The 23,527-nt window shown below is 39.2% G+C and overlaps 1 protein-coding gene across 1 annotated transcript in view; it reads right to left on the bottom strand.

The window, feature by feature from the left end:
• COL11A1 (collagen type XI alpha 1 chain) overlaps positions 1–23,527 on the bottom strand; it is a 233,551-nt gene that overhangs the window by 56,136 nt on the left and 153,888 nt on the right. The window contains exons 42-46 of the mRNA XM_073356872.2: positions 14,708–14,815; positions 12,115–12,222; positions 10,880–10,933; positions 3,950–4,003; positions 3,465–3,572 (exon numbers count right to left, since the gene is read on the bottom strand). Of these exons, the coding sequence (XP_073212973.1) occupies positions 3,465–3,572; positions 3,950–4,003; positions 10,880–10,933; positions 12,115–12,222; positions 14,708–14,815 (432 nt within the window). The remainder of the gene's footprint in view (positions 1–3,464; positions 3,573–3,949; positions 4,004–10,879; positions 10,934–12,114; positions 12,223–14,707; positions 14,816–23,527) is intronic.

Genomic DNA, 23,527 nt, shown 5'->3' with positions numbered 1-23,527 from the left:
GTTGACTAAAATGAATCCGCTGATTACAGGCATGCTGAATAGTAGCATCAATGAATATTTGTCTTGTTACTAGCTTATGATCCAGGTTATAATGACACATGTTTTAATTATTTACCAACATACCAAATGTATGTTGATAATTGGATGTACAGTAATAAATTCTCATATTATATTTTGCTACAGTATATCTGTACTCTAAAAACAAACACTTGATTGTACCGAACAAAACATCTGTCCCCATTATTGAATATGCAATTCACTATGTGGTTGCATTATAATGTCCCTGAAGTGTGTGTTATAGTGTAATTAATCAGAATTAATGTTCCACCATGGCTTTCAAAAATACACTATAATAAAATAATGAGCCATTATCACTTCAAACCTCACTATATTCTGGCCAAATTATGAAATAATACCTTTCAGAATACAATGGTAAATAATTTCAAGCAATTGTGCAGTTACAGAATAGGTGAATAGAGTGATCCTGAACAATAACATGCATACTCATTGATATTGCAATAAATTCATAAGGCATTAGAAAATAGTAGGTTCTTTTTCAATATAAAAAACGCAGCCTAAGGGAGATATGGCATTTACAATCCCATTTTTTTTTAAAGTAAGTTTGAAGAATTTTAAACAGAGATTTTTTTCTTTTACTTGCAGGTTTATTCTCTACAAACAAGGGCCATCTCCTGTCATTTCTGATGGATACTCTCTAAAGGGAAATTTGAGTCATTTTGAGTATTCAATAACCAATATGTTCAGCTACTAAATATTCTCCATTTTACTAAATGGGAAAGATTTGGCTTTAAACAATGATGTTATGTCAGTTTCCCACACATGTCTTCCAAAAGGGTTGTTTGTTCATTTATTTATTTTTGGAAGAGGTAGGAGTTATCTTTATTACATGTATGATTTTCAAGAAACTAAAAGCAGCGAGCAGGTTATGATTACCATCTAGGTGTCTGGATATCCTCTAACTTCCCTCATGGCTTTACCTTGGATAACTTTGTAATATTTAAGCAAATAATATTTGGATTGACGACAATAACTTCAGTGGTGTAGTATCCCCCTAGTTCATTTGTTATGTGAAGGGATATATAACATTTCCCTATTCACTTTCTCCATTCCATTCATGATTTTATAGATCTCCATCATATCTCCCCTTAGTCGTCTCTTTTTGAAACTGAACAGTCCCAGTCTTTTTAACCTTTTCTCATACAGAAGCTGTTCCATGCCCCAAATCATTTCTTTTGCCCTTTTCTGCACCTTTTCCAATTCAAATATATCTTTTTTGAGATTGGGCATCTAGAACTACATGCAGTATTCAAGGTACACTACGGATTTGTATAGTGGTATTATGATATTTATGGTCTTATATTCTATCCCTTTCCTAATGGCTCCTAACATTTTGTCAGCCTTTTAGACTGCTGCTTCACACCAAGCAAATGTTTTCATGGAACTATGCATGATGATTCCAAGGGCCCAGTCTTAGAGATGCATAGGGTAAAATGCTGACACCAAGGAAGTCAATGGAAAAACTCCTATTAACTTTCATTGTTGCTATGAGGAGTCCTACCAGTTACTGATGACAATAAACACTCCGCATAGCATTTGCTCTTTCATACCCCTTTCTGGCAAAGTAAAACTATCTTAGACTCTGAGATGATTCAGATACGTAATACATATTTTTAACATTTGCCTTTCCCTTCCTTTCTTTCTGCAAGAGACATTTCTATTTTTAAAAGTATTATAATTTAAATTTAAACAACACAGTGAAAATTCATATAAAGACTACATTAAAAAGTTTAAGACAGACCTTTTCCTGTGTGAATGAAAATGATTTTTAAGATTTAATGCCCACTATAAGCAGCACCAGTAGAATTTAATTTCAGCTGGGGAAATTTGATTATCATGAAATACTATAAACAAAAAAGATAAAGTTGTTACTCTCCATGGGTTCACTGTTACTATGAGAACCACATTAGTGAATAAAAAGAGCTCTTGATTTCTCAGTGGTACTTCATTACCATTAGCATATGTGTGATCTTGGTCCATGGACCAGCACACTCAGAGGAAAATGAGATTTGGGCAAATATAATTCTTCTATAGAACTCATTTATTGGTTTAAGTCTCAACCTAATTGATTTCTTACTTTTATGTATTATTTCACTAAATTAAAATATATGAAAGTAAAGTATATTGATCCTTTCTAATACACTCTTAATTTAAACAATATTTTAAATCTGGAAATACCTAAAAAGGGTAAGGTTATTTCATTGTCTTTTAAAATACTAATATCTGTAAATAAATCATAATATAATCAACGCATCATGTTTTTTTTAACTGAGCCTCTGATTCAGAAATGTTAAAAATATCAACAAATGCCTTTCAAAAGTAGAAACAGTTTTATGTGAAGTCATACATGGGAAGTTCCACCAAATCTTGTACTGTAGGTTTACATCCCATGCTGCCTGGCAACACACTCAAAATTAGCACAATGTTGTCCAAGCAACATTGCATAGTAAGATTTTGGAAATGGGTGGTTAAACAGGTTCTGGGGTTAGTGAAATAGCAAGTGCACCTGAAACTTGGCAGATAGGAAAAGTGTTGTGCTATTTAATAACTTCCCAGACCTACTGTATAGTTTCCATATAAAAAAGTGTAAAATAGCTTAATAAACAGTCAAAAGTTCAAACCACTGTACCCTCTAATATTTGTGAGTTGGAAAAGAGTACAAAAATCTTAAATATTTTGTTCTTTATTCTCTATTCCACTATACTTAAGAAATTAAAAATTAAATTTTAAAAAGCAAGATTTTTAATTTGTAATGATATGCCTGAAATAGTGACATGCTGTACATTTTATTGAGCATAGTGTCTGTGCCTGTCCTTTATGTTTGCTGACTACCCTATGGAATGACTGCATTTTGAGAGGCAGAGATTGCGACGCCAAACCATGCCAAAAGTTATCAACAAAGGCAGCAATGTATACCCAGAAGGAAGTTTTTCTATTCTTTTCTGACTTAAGCAATGTCTCTGTTTGTATCAACAAGGAATAGAACATGTTACCATTGTTTCCAATGAAACAACACTGAACAAATTACCATGGGATCTGGTAAATTCTCCATCAATTTGAGTCTCTATATCAAAAGTGGATGTCTTTTTAAAAGATATGCTTTTGTTCATGCACAAATTATTTGGCTAGATGCATGAATTATTGGGTGAAATTCTATAGCCTGTGTTATGCAGGAGTTCGGACGTAGATGATCATAATGGTCCCTTCAGGCCTTAAGATCAGTGTATCCATCTATAAAATCTATGAACATGGAGTCTCCTTATCATGTATTATTAGTTGATGGTGTGATGTATTTAATGAAAGGCAATTCTTTCTTGTTCACACAAGTGACGATGTGGAGATAATGGTCCCTATTGCTGAAGGGGAAAAATAATACATTGTCTTACCTGAAGACCAATGGGGCCTGGAGGACCAGGGAATCCTCGTGGACCTTCATCACCTTTCTGCCCAAACATTCCTTGCTGACCTCTTGGGCCTGGCTCTCCATCACCTCCCTGATAGACAGGAAGAGAGGACATGAGCAAAAAGCATAAAGATGCCAAGCTTGATTAAGAAGTTCCACTAAAATCAGTGGAGTTGTTTCTAAATATATGTGGTATCGAGTTGATTTTGCTATTGTTTATTATATACATAGTAAAAAAAAAATGGTCCAAATGATTGGTCCAATTCACCATGTGCATTATTCCAGTGTTAAAGAGTAAGGTGTAAATCCTTTGGATTGTGAGTGTGGGGACATATTGTTACATATATGTTGTGATGTCAAATCTTTTCTATGTTAAGCAGCACAAATTAGCACATTATCGAGTTTTGTAGACCTAGTGAGAATCTGAAAAGGCCTGGGTTTGCTATGCATAAAAACTGCATTACTTACCGCTATACCAGGGGCACCAACAGGACCTTGAAGACCTGGTGGACCCGGAGGACCCTGCATAAAAAGAAAAAGACAGCAGTTTTGGCATCTGGAATAAGATGAACAGTAGATAGAGAGAGAAGAGTATTTGCATGATCAAGATCTATTAAGCGTTTCTATATTCCTCCAGAGAGAATGTAATATTACTCAAAAGTCTTTTACATTTCAGTGCAGTCAGGCATTATTTGTTTAGCTCTCAAAGACTCAGACTTGCCTGGCTACAATAAATTTTAAACTGACATTTACTGAAAGCACTTACATTCATAATGTTTCAGGATATTTAAAAATGGATTTCCATTCAAACATGACTCTAAATGAATACTGGCTTTTCCAAAACTAAAAATATCAGACCTTTTAATGAGATTTGTACAGAGGAAAGTCAACTCTTAAAGTGTGTTCTCACACTCTGTCTTCAAACTGAATGCTTATTATTTGAATCACATTTTCCGTAAAGCTATATATGTTTTTGTGATTGCACAACACTTGCTATCCTGTCCTTCCTGACTGAGAACTGAGCTTGTCTGAGCACTATGGGTCGCATTCTTATTTATAGAAACACCCTTTTACACTGCCTTAAAGTGGATATAAATTACATTCTGTATTGCTAGAACAATTCAAAGGAGTCTTAATGTAAATGGGAATCTTGACACGTCATAAGACATTACATGTCATATGTACATATCATATCCATCTACATATATGCTATGGGCCTGATTGTGCATCTCTTACTCATACTGGAGGAACCTTACTCATACGAGTATTCCCACTGAAGTCAATAGGACTACTCACATGAGTAAACGGTGTTACTGCGGGCCTCATGTGTGTAACCTTTACCTTGCATGCAAGATGGTTTACTGATTGAGATGATTGATTTTCTGGAAAGTCCCAAAGGTGAAGGTATGGCCAATGGGAAGGCAATAGGAGCTCCAATTTGTGTTGCAAGAAGAAGAGGCATTGCTCGATACATGCCAAGCTATATTGCAGGGTAGTTTATTGAGTGGGGGAAGTGTGAAAGGCTAGTTCAAATCTTACTACACATTCACCAGGCTTACTACTGCTGATATTATGCAGTGTTGTTGCTGTGTCAGTCCAAGGATATTAAAGAGAAAAGGTGAGAGACATCATATCTTTTATAGGACTAACTTCTGTTGGTGAGAGAGAGAGAGAGAAGCTTTCAAGCTTACAAATAGCTCTGCTGATATTGTGATGTCTGGTCACTTTAGTATTGTCTGCTAGATTCAATAGCATGAAAACAAGAAGACCTGGATTGTCTAAGAATTTATAGTAATGGCCTCTTAGCGCTCCCTGGTTGTACTAAGAAGAGCTCAGTCAGCAGCATCCCTTGAAGTGGTACAACACAGCTCCACTGGGCAGTGAGTGGATGGCTTAGCCAGTCGAGAGCAGCAATTCTGAACCCTTAGCAGGCAACAGGAAGAGGTTGGGAGGAGAGTAGGGTGAATTTTGGGGGGTTGAATAGTTTATTTGCTGAGCAATGCAGTTAGGTTGAACTGAAACTATTTGTGAATTTGCACTGTATTCGTTTTGGCTGGGAAAAAGTTTTTCAGGGCCAGCTTCAGAAAAATGAGAGTGTGTGTATATGTATCCCCCTTATAACCTTTAGCCTAGTGGTTAGGTAAATTGTATGGGAGGTGGGACACCTAGGCTTGAAGCTGGAGCAGGGACTTGAACTCATACCTTCCCTTGTCACATGAATGCCCTAACCTGCAAGATGGTTTGCTTTCAAGTTTTCCTATTGAAGCCCTTCCACTTTGTATAAATATTCATGAAGCTGAAGAAAGAATGAGAATGACTCTTTAGCCTTGTAATTGGCTAACGAGTCTCCTAACTCCCAGATTTGTGCCCTAATCACCAGGCTAAAGAGTCATTTCCTTGCTCTCGCTCTTTGGCCTAATGAATGTTTATATATTTATACAAAGTGGAAAAGCTTCAATCAGAGCACTTGCACACAGACTAGCCTATGGGCTGGTGGTGAGGATAATCACCTGCAATGGGAGAAATCTGAGTTCAATTCCCTGCCTCAGAGTGGAGACTCAAACCTGGGTCTACCACGCCCTGGCAAGTGGACCACAGCAAAAGGTTTTAAAGAAGAACATTCACTCCTTCATTTCACTGAAGCTGACCAGACTTTTCCAATTTGCTAAGAAATTCTGAGTATTTCCTGAACCAAATATTTGTTTTGATTTTTCAGTTTGCTGCCAGAACTGAAAAATCAATTATTTACCTGGCTCTAGCAGGGAGGCTCCTCACTTCCCTCTCTCACCCTCACAATAGCACAGTCTAGAGAGGATTTGATCCTGCAAGCTCTCTGTGCATGGAACTCCCACTGAACTCAGTTTGTCAATGGATTGAAGGATCTGACTCTACATGCTGTTTTAACAACAAAAGCTGCACAATATTTTCTTTGTGAAAGTGAGAGCACATTGTACGGGGAGACTTTGGCAAACCAGTAAAGTGCCTGAAACCACTATAGCTTATTGCTCCAAGCAGCCAAGTCAGCAGGCTTAGTTTAACCAAGGCAGGAGGGGTGCCACAGAAAGGGCAACTTGACCCTGCATCCTTCCTGATAAGGATTGTGTTGAAGTTGCTGATACATGCATCTTAGAAAAGCAGGATGTGCCCCAGGAAGGTCTATTGGGGCCTCAAGGCCGCAAACTCTGGAAAAAACCCCATCTGGTTAATTGATAATCGGAAGGAGCCTCTTGCTTGCCCATTGGTACTGCTGGCTTAACAAGTTTTCTTTAAGGGACATGTCATTCCGTTACTAACGTAAAAATAAGGGGGAAATGTTTGAGGTAGGGGGACTCTTCAGGACTGGACTCTCTCTCTCTCTCTCTCTCTGGATGCATCTTGTGTTTCCCAGCAGCAGATGGGCTGCTGCTGTGACACTCAAGAGCCACGCTCAGCTTTGGTCATTATCAAGGGTTGGGGGTGTTTTACTAACCTCTTGTGGACGTGTGTATAAGTGCTTGACACTAAGTAAAGTTTAGCTTTAAGTGAAAGCACTCTTGTGTTGTTCTGTTTGTGCCAGCCAGCCATCGGTCGGACCCCCTGATTTATTTCCTGACACCACCTCGCACAGAGTAAAAGTTACCAAGAGCTTTGGGTTGAAAGAACCCCAGGTAACAACATCAGATGGGCCCATCATGCAAAAGAAAAAACAATTACAATACTATTGGATTGTGAAGGGAGACATATATCTGAGAGGTACATTGCTGGAATTTTTCCATCCCCCTCTTTCAAAATACTTGCATTATAGTTAACATTTGAGTGCTGCAGTGGGCATTCTAGCAGAGGGCTGGTGTGATGGAGAGAACCATCACAGAAAATGTGGAAACTCAGGAGCCTGGTTTGTGATAGGGTTAAGTTGGTGATATATATTAAAACTCTGTTGTTAATCAGGTGGAGGGAGTGGATTGGCAGAACCTGTCAGGAGTGGGGCTAAGGCAGTATAAAGCCTGCCCGATGAACAAGGTGTGCACTTTAAGCTGGGATTTTAGTCTAGGCAGAAATCTGCTCCAGTCCTTCCTTTGGCTGGGAGTTCTAATGTACTTTAGGGCCTTGCCTGAGTTTAAAGAGCTTATTCTAGTCTAGAAATTTTAGAAAAGACTGCAGTTAGGTTTTCTACCCTTCACAGGAGAGCTTGTAAAGGGGTATTTCTTAGCTGTTTGTTTGGGAGAGGGGTGTTGATAATTTAAAACATTTTACTTCCTTAAATTGCATTTTTTCCTCCATTTCCACAGCACTCCTGACTTTCCTCTTGTGCTCTTTTTTTCCTTCATAGTATCGATGAGTTTCTGACCCACTGTACAAATACCATGATGGCAGTGGCACTGGCAAATGTTTTCAGTCTCTTTCGTGACGTATCTTAGTGGCACAAAAGGCTGATTGTAAACCCTAGCTGGGTGTTCTCCTGGCATGGAGAAATCTCCAGTGGGGGTGTAGCTGGCAGAGTCAGCTCCTGTACATTGCCTGCAATCTCCAGTGTCAGGGGTGCGTCCGGGGCAGGGAGGGATATACTGGAGAGTTGAGCAATGCACTATAGCTATCCCTGGCTGGCAGATAGTCCTTTGGCAACCATTATCACTATAGGTTTCTTGTTAAATATCAATTAGTCAATGCCCCTAGATGTCTAGATTCCTCTGAAGAGGCCAAAGGAAAAAAAATAAGCCTTAAACATCTTCACTTAGGACCCCCGATCTTAATCGACCCAAGTTTCCCCACCTTACCTTTTATCAGAAGACAAACACTTGAACCAGAAGTCATCTGAGATGAGAGGTTCAAGTGCTTGTCCCCTCCCCTGCAAGATCTTTGAGGGGAGGCCAGATGGAACATTCTATCCCTCCCCTGCACACTCCTTCTGTCTTATGGGAGGGAAAGCAAGTTTCACAGAAACACACATTCTGAAGTTAGTGGACTGAATAGGTATAGCGGAGGGTAGAATCTGACTCAGTGCCTGAGTTCATTTGTGTGCTCTAACATCAAAGCTGTATCACACCTTCAAATAAAAACACTACAGCAGATGAACACTGAAACAATCCAGGATTTCAGTGTGAAATACTCCAGATATGTGCATATTCATGCAAGCCTCACACTTGAGTATTAAGCATGTGCAGGATACAATTTTCAAACACTTATTTTGCAATTACTTTATTTGTAAAGGAAGGCTCCTGAAACATATCAAAAGCTCTCGTACCTATTAAGGGTTATGGACTGAATGATCAGCCCTTTGCCCAGCTCGAGTAGCTGTGCTGAGATGGGGCAAAGCAGGAAGGGCAAAAGTTTTCACAGACACACTGAAGAAGCGATGTGCACCTTTAAGGGGGAGAACAGGAACAGTTGTATGCTGCCACATACAGAGCCCGAATGGAACTGGATTCTGGGCTGCACAAAGATGTGAACGCCTCAACCCCCACCCTTTTCCATGCACAGAGAAGCACTATGCTTGTGTACCACGATGGCTCTCTCCAGCTACATAAATAGTAGCTGGATTTGTCCCTACATCGAGGGCAAGTTTACAACAATAATAATTAATAATAAAGCTGATTTACAGTTATCTGGGCACAAAGTACATGCCTGAATAATTTAACCCATTTTAAAAAGTTCTCATTTGAGATAAAATTCCATCTGGCCATTTTTTATATCAGACTCACCCAAAAGTTCATCTCTAGGTTGAGAATAAGCGCTAAAAAGAGGAATTTGTTCAGTAACTTTTCTAGGTATATTCCCTGGAAAACATGGACTGATAATAGATGTGCTTTCTCAACCATATCTATGATATGTTCCCTGTGTTAACAGGCCATTGCAAATATTTTACTACAAAATTTATGATTTGATCTGACAAAACAGAATTGTGACAAGTATGCATTTGCTGCATGTGGAACTGCAGAACTAAGCCTTCGCATGAATAACTGCAGGAGGATGCTCTTATCTTTTTTAAAAAATGCCATTTCCAACACAAGTTTGCTCTCTATATTCTCCTATGAATATTATTAAATATGAAAATATTATTAAAAGTATTAAGTAGCATATGCCTTGTATTGAACAAGATGCCATCTGAAGTGAAGATATATAATCATACATTTGACAGTTGATTAGAACACTCTACATTTACAGTGCTAGATGCATAATTAATAATAAAACATCTTTTTCATGATCGGGAAAAGTGACTGAATATTCTACTGTTGCCCTGAGCTCTACTTACTCTCACATTTTGAACTGGAATGTAATCAAGAATCTCTCTTCAGTGACTTCTCCCCCATTTTGTCTGAACTTGTTCAGAAAAAAATAATATAAGAGCAAACCCAAACACTGAAGAGAGACTTGAAAATGACTTGAGACTTGTTTGGGATTTGAAACAGTGACTGTAAAGCAATCAGAGGGATGGGAAGTACTGAAATACTGTGGGGAAGGTTGATTGTCAGATATTTCTGGCCTGACTGGAAAAAGGAAGTACTTGAACTCCTGTGAGAATATTCATGCGATTTTAGACCCTGATCCAGGTCTACGGAAATTTATGGGATTCTTAAGATTGAATTCAGTGGGCCCTTAGGGTATGTTTACACTGCAGCAGGGAGCAAGCCTCCCAGCCCAGGTAGACAGGCTCACACTAGCGGAGCTCAAGCTAGCAATCTAAATATAGCTCTGGTGGAGATTCAGGCTAGTCTCCTGAGCTCAGAACCAAGTGGCTGTGAGGTCCTGAGAGGCTGAGCTACAGTATCAATTCTGCTCTTTTTAATGTGCTTGCTAAAGTTTTGTTAGTGTAAGTCTGTTCAACCAGGCTGGGAGGCTCACTCCCATGCCCTTAGTGACTTGACACATTTGAAAGTTTGCATAAAATATCTCGACTTCTGCGTACCTGTCTGAATTGAACCTCAGAGATCCATGAAGTTAGTTCATCAGTAGTAAAATACATTTCAAAAGCTTCATAAAGGATATGTCTTTAGAATAAAATACTGGACATATTTACACACTGCCATTTCATGTTCACAGTCAATATTTATTGGATGCTAGCGCAGTAATGCATAATTGCATATATGCTCTTTGATACTTTCTACCCTCTGATACACCCATCTATCTCCTAATTATGCCCTAAGTTAACTGGATGTAAGAGAATACTCACTATTTATGTAGAGTATTGTTAACATTATGTTAAAACTCCATGTAAAATATTTTAAAGGTGTAATTAAGTCACATAATGTGATTGACAGTTTTCTGTGTTTCTATTGGTTGAAGTGTGTGAGTCTATGTGAGACATACAGCTGGTTCCTGCCAGCTCAGCAAATGGTTCATTAGATACAGGAGTACAGTAATTAATTCAAAGGCAATAAAAAAGTGAAGCCAATACACTGGATGAAGTAGTTAGATACTCACATTTTCTCCCTTGTCACCTTTACTGCCTTTCTGACCTGGTTCACCAATTTCACCCTGTAATTGAAAGCCAGAAGTTACATTTCTTCTTTAGAATGGCCTACCTCCTAACTGCAGTCAATACCACTGTATCTTTAAATGTCACCTTTAACATGATTATGCTGCCTGTTTTATGCTGCAGTTTCAAGTGTGAAGGCCTAAGGGGAACAATTTTGCATGGATCAATCACATTGGTATGACAAATTAATCCAGGTATTGATTGGTATGCTGCAAAATGCAACATGACCTCGCTTTGAAGTATACTACAACTAAGTTATAAATAAAGGAAACTGTTTTTTCTCATGTCAGTTTCAATATGAACTGATAATAAAAGTACCTTGATTTATAAACTAATCTAATTACACATGACTGAACAACTGCTTCTCATTGTTGTGCATGGTATTTCAAAACCTCAACATGACTCAAATTACCCAGTAACCATCTAAGAAAGTTTTATTTGTTTAGCACAATAATAAAAGACAGTTTGTGTGATTTAACATAAGGACTCTCTGTAGGTTCATAGATTCTAAGGCCAGCAGGGACCATTGTGATCCTCTGTATAACACAGGCCATAGAACTTCCCCCAAATAATTCCTAGAGCATAAAAATGCCTAGTTACATAATAACACAAATAACACAGCCATGTACTATAAACCTAAACCTCAAAGTACTTCTATTTGTGTTACTGAAGTTAGTTAAAACTGTGATGGGTTTCAAAGAATAATACTAGACCAAATCTAAGCTGATTCCTGAGAGGTGCTGAGCACCCTCAACTCTTCTTGGAGTCAGTGGGACCAGGAAGAATTAGTCTCTTTGTTTTTATGCTCTGAACACTTAATGCTGAGGCTCTATTCTACCATCAGTAAGATTAAATGAGTATGCATTATTGAAAATGTTTTATCTTTCTCATTCACTGAGGCAAGTTTTTTAAATAGGTAAAAATATATGTTAACATCATACACCCTGATTTGTTTTGCTGCAGTTTCAACCTCACTTCTTTAGTGGTAGGAATCTTAAATTGTTTACAGTTGCTTGGACACAGATCCTGATCCCCTATGACTCCTGTCTCTTAGATGTCTGACTTTTTTTTAAAAAAAGAGTTGTTTAGCCACAGTGTCTAATGTGATGACAGCTACAGCAAGTCCATTTTGTGTATAAATCATCACACAGGAAGACAAATGCAAACAATAAGGACTGACCTTGTCACCATCTTCTCCAGGAGAGCCACCGGGACCGGCAGGACCTGGAAGACCTACAGGACCCTGTACTCCATCTCGTCCAGCAGGACCTTGAGGACCTTTTTCACCCTGAAGAAAGAAAAATCATCTGTATTTATCACAAGAGAATAATTAAGAATTTAGTACAATGAATTCATACTTCTTCAACCAATATGCAAATTGTTATATAGCAACATACAAAGATGTTTGACTGAAATGCCTTTCTTGTACTATTGTGGCCTTTATCACATACACACAATCACACTCAAAGATTAAATGAAAGCCTCTCACAAACATTAGAAAGACAAGGTGGGTGAGGTAATATCTGTTATTGGGCCAACTTCTGTTGGTGAGAGAGACAAGGTTTCACAGAGCTCCTCTTCAGGTCACTGAAGAAGAGGTCTCTCTCTCTCTCTCAAGTTGGCCCCATAAAATATATTACCTCACCCACTTTGTCTCTAAGATCCTGGGCCCAAAATGGTTACAACACTACATCTCACAAACACTGACATATTTATTGATACCATGTACTAACTCCATCCCTTCCGTGATTATAAAAGAATAACAGTGGAGGTCAGTTTAGTATGTAAAAAGAAAAGGAGTACTTGTGGCACCTTAGAGACTAACAAATTTATTTGAGCATAAGCTTCCGTGAGCTACCGTACTCCTTTTCTTTTGTGGATACAGACTAACATGGCTGTTACTCTGAAACCTGTCAGTTTAGTATGTGTGTCCAATCATTCCTTTTCCACAAAACCCATTTCAATGAACGATAATTAATTGTCTTTACATTTTGTGCTAGAACGATTAATCATGTTTAAATGCTGCCCTGAGACAATTATTCACATATAGGGAGATTCTCAGTACTACTACTTTAGCAGACTGGGCATATCCCTTCTGGGTATTTTCCTGGCATGGAGGAATTCCCAGTTGGTGTGTAGCTGGCAGAGAAAGCTTCCACACCACTTTGCCCCCAATCTCCAGCACAAGGAATATATTTGGTGCAAGGAAGGATAAGTTGAAGGCAAGGATGGAGTGTATAATGAACTGTAGCTATCCAGGGCTGACAAATGCTTCCTTGACAACCATTGTTATCTGACACGTTAGAACTGTTCCCAAGCTGCTCTAACCTGCACCAGGGACTTGGCAGAAAATCAGAGAGCCGTAACTGGCTCCTTGACAACCCGACTAGCCAAGTGGAATCTAAATGCAGCAGAGAATCTGGTCCCTAAGTTCCTCAGTGCACTACTGTCCAACAGAACTTGTAAATAACTAAATTATTAATAGTACAAATCAGCAGAAATCACAACCAGCTTCTTCATAATGTAAGCCCTTAACAAGACAATGAAAGCTGACTGTGTATGCATGTAATGTTAAATGGCTAAATTCTGGTCTGAGTTGAAATGGGACGTATTTTGTGCTAAATCAGGACCAGGACCAGGCAAATCTACAAATGTTGAGGTTTAAATATTAAGATACAGATACACAGTTCTGTGAAGCCTGAATTCAGCATGACGTCATTGTTGTAAATAAACTCAGAAGAGTCTATACTCTCACACCAAGTTATTGGCAAATGGGCTCTTCTGAGCAGTTGCTGGCTTTCTCCTTCACCCTGTACTCTCGGGCACAGAGTCCAGACCCTGGGTCTTTTGGGATAACTTACAGGAAAGTTCCTTTCCAGGCTCCAGAGTTGAATCTCAGAGTTCTATGTATGGTACAACCCAAATGGCTGCCAAACTCATCCTGACCTTTTTGGTTTCAGTTTGATATTCAAACTCACCATGTTCCAGTCCTCTAGAATTTTTTCTCCATAAGGCTGGCCAAACTGTAATAGGGACTCATATATGTGAAACTACAGAGCTCAGAACTTTATATCACATGGTAGTTAATATGTGTTTGTGTGAGTAACTCTGATAACAGCTATTTCACATTTTCAAAATGGCTCTTGAGATGTTCAGGTGAAAAAAAGAGGGAGGGGACAGCAAATAATAATAGAAATGATACCAAAAGAGCAACAACAAACAAACAATAATACTAATTCTGGTGATCAGTGTGCTTTCTGTGCCTAAAATAAAAGCAGGCTGAGAGGCTGAAAAAATGAATAGTCAGGCATTCGTTGATGATCACATCAAAGACTAAAAAAGTACCAGAAAGGCACCAACTGGCTGAGAGAGAACATACCGGAAAAGAGGAGTAAATGGTAATGATATTTGATAACAAAGTGAGAAATAAATTTGCACTTCAATATGCAGAAGCAGGATAAAAAAATTGAATCAAAACTACAATTTGAAAAAATATTTTATTAATGGATTCTGCCACCTTTGTACTAATAATGATTCAGCCTCGTTCAACTCGTCCTCCTGGGTATTAGAATGTGCAAAAATATAAATGTTGTTATCCAGTTTAATTTAATTTTCAATTTTCTATATAATAAATATAAAGGAAGTAGGGGAGGTGCGCTGGTCACATATGCAATAGGAAGGTCCTGCAGTGTGAACATCTAAAGTTCTTGAATGAAAATTAATAACTTCTGTACTATAACAGTCTTATGTGCCATCTCCTTGGAATTACTTACAGGAGCACCCTTCTCTCCCGCTGGGCCTGGAGGACCTTGAGGACCTGGACGGCCTGGTAGACCAATGGGACCAGCAGTACCTGCTGATCCACGTTCACCTGGAGAACCCTGGAAGAAAAAAAAATGCTAAGTATGCAGAGAATTCTAATGTAGTCCATTTAAGCTTCTCACCGTTCTTCAGCTTCGAAACATACACCCCCCATCCTTCAATCGGACTTGACGCGGATGGGTATTCTCAAAGCCAATTGCCCACTACTAATGGAATTTCATGGATTCGGATCATACATGGTATTTATATTCTAAAGAATATTTAGATAAGCTTTTGCCATCTACCTGAGTGTGCAATAGTGCCCAGTGGTGCCCATCTGGGCTCAAACATTTGATTGTAATTAATGAGAAATAGCAACCATCATTCTGAAGTATGCAGAGCATCATCTGAGTTAGAAATAGTGGAAGATTGCCTGGCATTTGTCATGGTCACTTTGACTTCATCAACACAAATGCTTTTGTGAGATACTTGTCATATAGTTTAGGAGGCCTACCATTGATTTGAGAGGACTTGCTTTTATTTTGCATAATATTAGATTTGCAATAATTGTTGTAATAACCTCAAGATCCAAGGAGAAATGCCACCAGAAAATATCTTAGCATTAATATTTCCAGGAATAAGGTATAATTAGAATGTATCATAGGTTCATGTCATGCTAGCTTTCTAGGAAAAAAGAATATGGTGACAGAATGTGTCATGCTAATAGGGCTAGGATTAGTGGCAACTGGGACAAAGGTGGAAGCAGAGATGGTGTCCACAGTGCAGGTGGCAATCACTGCATTGTTAATGGCAACAGCAATTATAACTGTAGGGAATAAAGACCACTTCCCACAACTACCCCACCCCAACCCCAAAATGTGACCTCAAAGAGGATACTGGTTCAAACAGTTTGACTTCAGTTGTTGATCAGATATGCATGGGGGGGGGGGTGGACATCAGTAGGACTTCCCATCAGCATTTTCCCAGTCCTTTTGCTTAGAATTACATTAGTCACTGCTATTTCTGACTACTGGTTGTTTTCATGGCCAAAAAGTTCAGAATGGACATTGAGCCCTTCCACCGTGACACTGTTTAAAAAAAAAAAAAAACCCAAAACAAAAAAAACAACCTCTTACAACAAGTAGAGCAGCAGCACTTATTAACATTGTGTCACAGCTGTTATCCAAACTGTGAAACATGGGTTAGCCTTACTAGTTAGCTTTATAGTTGTATTCAAATAAAATCAAAAAAGTTGAAAAGCAAATGCCCAAACATATTTGAAATGGTCATTGCCAGGAATTGCAGACTCAGTTAAAAACTGCATATTTTTTCTTCCCAAAATGTATAACTCTTGTCTCTAAATGAAGGATTTGTTCTAGGATTTTTTAAATCTCAAAAACTTTTGCCCAATACAAAGGATGTGTATTGCCATTCAGCGAAAGCCCAAGTACGAGATTCAGTGTGTACAAATGTTGAAAGGTTTCATCCTAAAGTCCATACTCAGTTCTTACTCAGGCCAATCTCAGTTTAGTAAAAAGTCCCTTTCACAAGTAGCCCTTACTGCATTCTGCTTGAGTTAGTAGCATTTTGGAACAAACCCTGAGGCTGTAATATGGGTCATAATTTTTTTTAGGAAATTGCTTGGTTTTTGACATAAAGAAACTTATTACCCTGATAAATGAATTCACACTGCATAGTAACATAGGACAGAACCGTGACGGCTAAATATTTCAGGAATTAGCTCACCATTATGAACTAATTTGATGATACATTATGCTGTGCACTGAAGCCAAAGGGCTCTGTGTGGGACAGCAGTCTGCCTGTGTGGAACCCAACTGACTTCAAAGTATTATATGTAGTCCTATTGACTTCAAAGCACTACACAATGAAGGATTGGATGCTGCTATTTTAGATCAACACAAAAGTGGATAAAAGTCTATTACCAAAAAAAAAGTAAAAAAAAATGCCCAGGCAGTCTTGTCAGAAATATATTAATTTTATACGGAAAATAATGATAGCAGAGTTGTTTTTGCTCTATGCTGAAATACCTCACTTCTAAGGGTTTAAAAACATCTGGATCTTTTGTGTATACTCTAACATCTTTTAAGTCTAACCATTCTGAGGCTACTGAAGCATCCGTAAGTTAAAATAATGTTCTTAATGTCCCGGCTGACTCTGCACTTCGCAGCAACACAGGTGTTGTGCAGTGCTTATAGACTTTCAACAACAGGCTGACCTTTCTTTAAATATGTCAGCCAGGCACAGAGCCAAGATTCGTGACCTTTCAGAATCTGAGCAGGACTTGGATCTTTTCTGCTGAATTGAGCTGACAAGACAAAATGTGTTATAAAAACCCGCAGTACTTCACAAACAGAGAGAGCCTGCTCGGATGGACTAATTGGGACAATTCTGATTTTTCTGTCATGTTTATGCTCATTCTAAACGGACAGATGTCAATTAGTCTTGCCCAGGGATGGAAGGGGAGAGGAGAAGAAGCAGAGAGATCTGGGTGTAACTGCCAGTTCCAAAAAGGGAGCAAAAGTGGTGAGGAGCATTCAGAGAATAAAAGGATAACAGGGATTCGCCAACAGCACAATCCCATCCAAATCAATGGAATCCTATATAGCTCATATATTGATGTTGGTAGACAACTGTTCAGAAACTGGTGATATGTAAAGTAATTGATGGTTTCAACCCAAACAGTAATGATTGTAAATCCTTTTCGCCAGCTGGGCTGGTTTCAAACCATGACCCACTGGCAAGATTCTCCATATCCCATTACCAAACCAATGAATTGTCCTGTACCATCAATTTACAAATTCCTGGTGTTATGAGCCAGAAAAACACAGCAGCAAAATTCAGCTGTGACCCCTCTAAAATTTTAGCTTGGCTGGCTGTGAACTAAAGAACTTGCCTTAACACTAAAACATCTATGACACTCCCACTAGAGCTCCTGATAGCACTTTAAAAATATAGGGCCAGATTCTGCACAACGGGTTTGTGGAGAGTTGGGAAGGAACAGCCACACCCTTTGTATCTTCCACACAGAGACTGGCCTGCTTTCTCCTGTGCCACCATAGTATTGAGAGCTTGCAAGGAGTCTGGCCATGGCACCATGCTCACTCCATGCCCAGACATCTGAGCTGGACGGAGAGGCTGGCGTATGCTGCACCTTCTTCAAGGCTGGTACAAGAGTGTGTGGCTGAGAAATTCTGTAAGTACGGAGGAACTCTGGCTTTGCAAATGTGTATTCCTCTTAAGTGCTTCAGGTGCTGTACTTTTCCTCTGTACCCCTTTCAATGTGAACAGTGCACAGGGCTGAATCTAACCAAAGGTAACGGAGCAAAGGAAAATATAAACCCTTCTCTGGAATAGCAGATAGAGTAGATGGCCAGTGGAAAAGGAATATTTCTCACAGAAAATCACAAAAAGGTTCCACAACTGCGGAGCACAGGAACAAGCTGATTCTGTGGACTAACAGCCATGGTAACTATATTGTGTTGGTTAAGGACCTTTTTCAGTGGAATTTATATTAGCTTTAGTTTTTTAACAACAAATACAGCATCTGAACATTTGATCAACTGCAAAAGTTAAAATTATTTTGCTTATTAAAGTTAGGTTCTATTTTGTAAGGAGTAAATAATCTTCCAAACTAAATTATGGGATGTTTAAAACTACATGTTATATAAACTGAAGATCACTAACTCATATTGTGTAGATCTTGATATGATTTTTTTCAATGATCATTTAAAAAAGTTAGTCTGTAGGTAGTTAAAATGTTATTTATACCTTCATTAAAAGAATAGATAAAAAGATTCAGAACATTTTTAAAATTTCTATAATTAATACAAAGCACAGCCTGGGTTAATTGCTCAATACATCTTTTCTAATACTACTATAAGAAATCTGAAGGGAAAAAATCTAATGGGTTTAATTTGAAGCATAAATAGTTCTCTGAAAAATAATCGAATAATTTAATTTCAAAATGTCTATTCATCACACGCTATTTATGTCACTAATAAATCATATCAAGAATACAGCTACAATATTCTGCAACACCATCATGTTGCTTAGTTTCTGTACCTTGCTTGTAGCTTGTTTCCATTTTTAAATTATATTAAATAAGGTCATTATTTTAATATGTAAGAGGAAGGTTTAAAAATAAGAAACAGATCATCATGATATGCAGAAATAAAGTTTTTAAATAGAGTTATGTGGCCTCTAACAAGCCTTAAAAATATATTATAGCCCTTAGGACACTGAGTTCAAGCATATGCATTTATAAAATGACTCCCACACAAGCTCTGATCAGATCCTACCCTGTATCAGCTGCTCCAGATCCCCAAGTACCTCAACTCTTCTTTCAACACCTGAACCTGCCCCGAAAAGCACCCCATTCCCCCCAGAGGTATACTGATCCCTTTTCACCCAGTATCAGCAAGTGTCAGGAGCTGTTCTCTCCCCCACTCTGGAGCCCTGTGAAACATTTTCATTGCTGCTGCTGCTGGACAAGCACCTGATTCTACTTCTTTTCTCTAACTGCCAACTTTGACAAATATCCCAGTACCCACCTCCATCTGCAGAACCCTTCTGATAGGCTGCATTAGAAGTGGCCAGTTCTAACATGCTAACTGCTGAAACCCAATGACAAGAGACCCAACCCAATGATCCTCAGCTGCCAACCCTTTTTGGTACTGCTCTCCTCAGAGACCACATGAAGACCTCATTAGATGGCACCATGTTTTCAGATGTAATTTAGGTAATGGTCTAAAGGCTGAGCATCAAAGCTGAAATTCATGAATTGGTGAAATTCATTCAGTGCAAGGTCCTCCACTCTACTTAAGTCCTGAAGTAGGGTTGGACTGAGGGACCTCAACAGAAGTGGCTCAAAGATGTGCCTGTGCATATGTTATTTGCCCTGGTAAGAGTTAACATTCCAGCCCTGACTAAGGAGAGCGAGAAGCTACAATGAGAAAAACCATATTTATATGAATTCATTGGCCCTAACACCCACACAACTTGTGCAGAGGGGCTGTGGGTTCTATTCCAGCTGATAAACTTGAATGGCAGATGTAGGAAGATGTACAGTAACCCTGCACTCTGGCCTCGGTTGGGAGTGGTAAAATTCACTTCTCCAACCACTCTACCCACAGTCTCAGAGCTTGGCTCAGAGTAGGTGAAATTAATTTCATCTGCCGCGACTACCTCATAATGAAGAAAATGGTTTCAGAACCTGGGGCTAAGATTTTTAAAAACAGGAGTCTGAAGTGAGACTCTTAAATCCTTATTTTGACACCTTCAGAAGGTATGGTGAGCAACTAACAGCTGCCAATGAACAGCATAGGAGCTTAGCTTCGCTCCTCAAGTCTAGCCATTGTAAATACAATTGAATGGAACTCTCATGTTCTGTGGTTCGTGGTGTCTAGTAATAGGATATAGAATAACAGAAGCTAACTATTGTGACTAGGAGTTCTCTTTCTCTCTGTGGTTTTTTTTTTCATTCTAAATATTAAACTGAGGTCTTGTAGAACTCCCTGCATTGTGAAGCCTGTGCCTCACTTAAAACTCATACAGGGAAGATAAATAAGTTGCTTGCTGAAATTTGTCAATGAAAAAAATTTTGAGTGGGAATGTGGACTTAGAATCATAGAATCATAGAATCATAGAATAACAGGGTTGGAAGGGACCCCAGAAGGTCATCTAGTCCAACCCCCTGCTCGAAGCAGGACCAATTCCCAGTTAAATCATCCCAGCCAGGGCTTTGTCAAGCCTGACCTTAAAAACCTCTAAGGAAGGAGATTCTATCACCTCCCTAGGTAACGCATTCCAGTGTTTCACCACCCTCTTAGTGAAAAAGTTTTTCCTAATATCCAATCTAAACCCCCCCCCCACTGCAACTTGAGACCATTACTCCTCGTTCTGTCATCTGCTACCATTGAGAACAGTCTAGAGCCATCCTCTTTGGAACCCCCTTTCAGGTAGTTGAAAGCAGCTATCAAATCCCCCCTCATTCTTCTCTTCTGCAGGCTAAACAATCCCAGCTCCCTCAGCCTCTCCTCATAACTCATGTGTTCCAGACCCCTAATCATTTTTGTTGCCCTTCGCTGGACTCTCTCCAATTTTTCCAGATCCTTCTTGTAGTGTGGGGCCCAAAACTGGACACAGTACTCCAGATGAGGCCTCACCAATGTCGAATAGAGGGGAACGATCACGTCCCTCGATCTGCTCGCTATGCCCCTACTTATACATCCCAAAATGCCATTGGCCTTCTTGGCAACAAGGGCACACTGCTGACTCATATCCAGCTTCTCGTCCACTGTCACCCCTAGGTCCTTTTCCGCAGAACTGCTGCCTAGCCATTCGGTCCCTAGTCTGTACCTGTGCATTGGGTTCTTCCGTCCTAAGTGCAGGACTCTGCACTTATCCTTATTGAACCTCATCAGATTTCTTTTGGCCCAATCCTCCAATTTGTCTAGGTCCTTCTGTATCCTATCCCTCCCCTCCAGCGTATCTACCACTCCCCCCAGTTTAGTATCATCCGCAAATTTGCTGAGAGTGCAATCCACACCATCCTCCAGATCATTTATGAAGATATTGAACAAAACCGGCCTCAGGACCGACCCTTGGGGCACTCCACTTGATACCAGCTGCCAACTAGACATGGAGCCATTGATCACTACCCGTTGAGCCCGAGTAACCCTTACTTACTGGAGACTGAAAAGTTATAGAGCTTTCCTCTGCTTCTAAATTGCTATATCTACACACTTCTACAGCATCTTTATACAGCATTTTTTAAATAATTTAGATCTTTCACTTGAGGACTGCTGAAGATCTTTTTGCTACAACAGCATCTCTCCTTAGCTTCTCAGCTTGGCACTTGTGCAGTGGTCTATAACACTTTAAAGCAAATGCTATTCTCCCATCCCTCATCTAATGAGACTGGAAGTGGCATGGTACATCCTATAATGAATAAGTTATGGCAACTGTACCAGGAGGATGCCTTGATACTCTGGATATGCCTCATCTTTTCAATATTCTAATAATTGAGATCGACTGAGCCTTGTTAGCTCTTGGACTGGTATCCTGTGATTCCGCATTGTTTTCTTCTCTGTCGGCCCAATTCTGTTACTCTTATCCATGCTGAACAGTATTCTCTCCAGGAGCAAACCTACTGATTTCTCTGGCACTACTCTCACAATAAGGTCTATATGGAGAAGGGTGGCAGAACAGGGTACTGTGATCATAGAATCATAGAATATCAGGGTTGGAAGGGACCTCAGGAGGTCATCTAGTCCAACCCCCTGCTCAAAGCAGGACCAATCCCCAACTAAATCATCTCAGCCAGGGCTTTGTTAAGTCTGACCTTAAAAACCTCAAAGGAAGGAGATTCCACCACCTCCCTAGGTAATGCATTCCAGTGCTTCACCACCCTCTGAGTGAAAAAGTTTTTCCTAATATCCAACCTAAACCTCCCCCACTGCAACTTGAGACCATTGCTCCTTGTCCTGTCATCTGCTACCACTGGCTGCTCCAAATCTTTTTACATATTGTCTTTAAGAAGATTTTATTTTGCAAGATTGTTCAGCCAGTATTTGTACAGGGACATACACATGTGTATCCTGCCAGGTGAATAAATGATGGTTCTTTCCATGGTTAACCTGGCAACCTAAATGTGATTCCTATTGCTATTATTTTGATTCCTGAGGCTTCAGTGAATATAAGAATAAAAATTCGCTAGCCTGCAGCCATACCACTATGTCTGTGATCTTGTCAGATATCATAATCTAAACACATTTAGGTCTGCTCAATTCTAGACTGTGGGGAAAAAAAAAAAGAATTTTTTTTTTACGAACCAGATGGCAGCCACTGTGCTTGTATCTATCGAACCTGTTCATGGAATTCTGGTAGCTCTTCTACCCTGCCCACCCCACAGCCATCTTTTACAGTTATTTTGCACACATTTTCTTTACTATCTTACTGGATTTTCATTTCACAACAGTTAGGAATGTCAGTGTATGGATTCTGCCCATAAGCAGGGGTAGGTGCCCTAAAGATATTGACTTTGTTTCCTCCTCTCACTTTTCTGGGGAAGAAGCTGAGATTATTCCACTATAGCCTCAGGCAAGAGATGAGTGCCTGAGAGGTAAAAGAACAGGAGTACTTGTGGCATCTTAGAGACTAACAAATTTACTAGAGCATAAGCTTTCATGGGCTACAGCCCACTTCATCAGATGCATAGAATGGAACATATAGTAAGAAGATATATATATATATATATATATATATATATATATATATATATATATACACACACAGAGAAATAAGTTGGAAGTTGCCATATAAACTGTGAGAGGCTAATTAATTAAGATGAGCTATTATCAGCAGGAGAAAAAAACTTTTGTAGTGATAATCAAGATGGCCCATTTAGAGTTGAAGTAAGAATCTGCTTTTGCAGCCTTGATATTATATAGATGGACACATATGCACATGCCTAAATGCTTTTCTGAATTGGGCCTAAGTCCATCTCTAATCAGCAAAGCACTCAAATTCTTGTGGTAACGTTAAGGAAACATTTAAATCCTGATGAAGTCAAATCCTACCTAAATCAATTGGGACTTAAGCAGATGAGTAGAAAGGGGACAGATTGCTGAATCAGGGCTATAGAGAGTATAATACTATTGCACATGTGTGGATATGTAATGGAAGGATACAACGGGGCAGAAGGGCAGTTGCTCTAAGAACGTAAGCTCTGAATTTCTTGACTCTTGTGTAGTCAATTTACCATGATACTA

This window comes from Lepidochelys kempii, chromosome 8 (genome assembly GCF_965140285.1).
Source record: "Lepidochelys kempii isolate rLepKem1 chromosome 8, rLepKem1.hap1, whole genome shotgun sequence".
Taxonomy (NCBI): domain Eukaryota; kingdom Metazoa; phylum Chordata; order Testudines; family Cheloniidae; genus Lepidochelys; species Lepidochelys kempii.
Note: the sequence above shows the minus strand (reverse complement) of the source record. Positions and strands in the feature narration are given on the sequence as shown.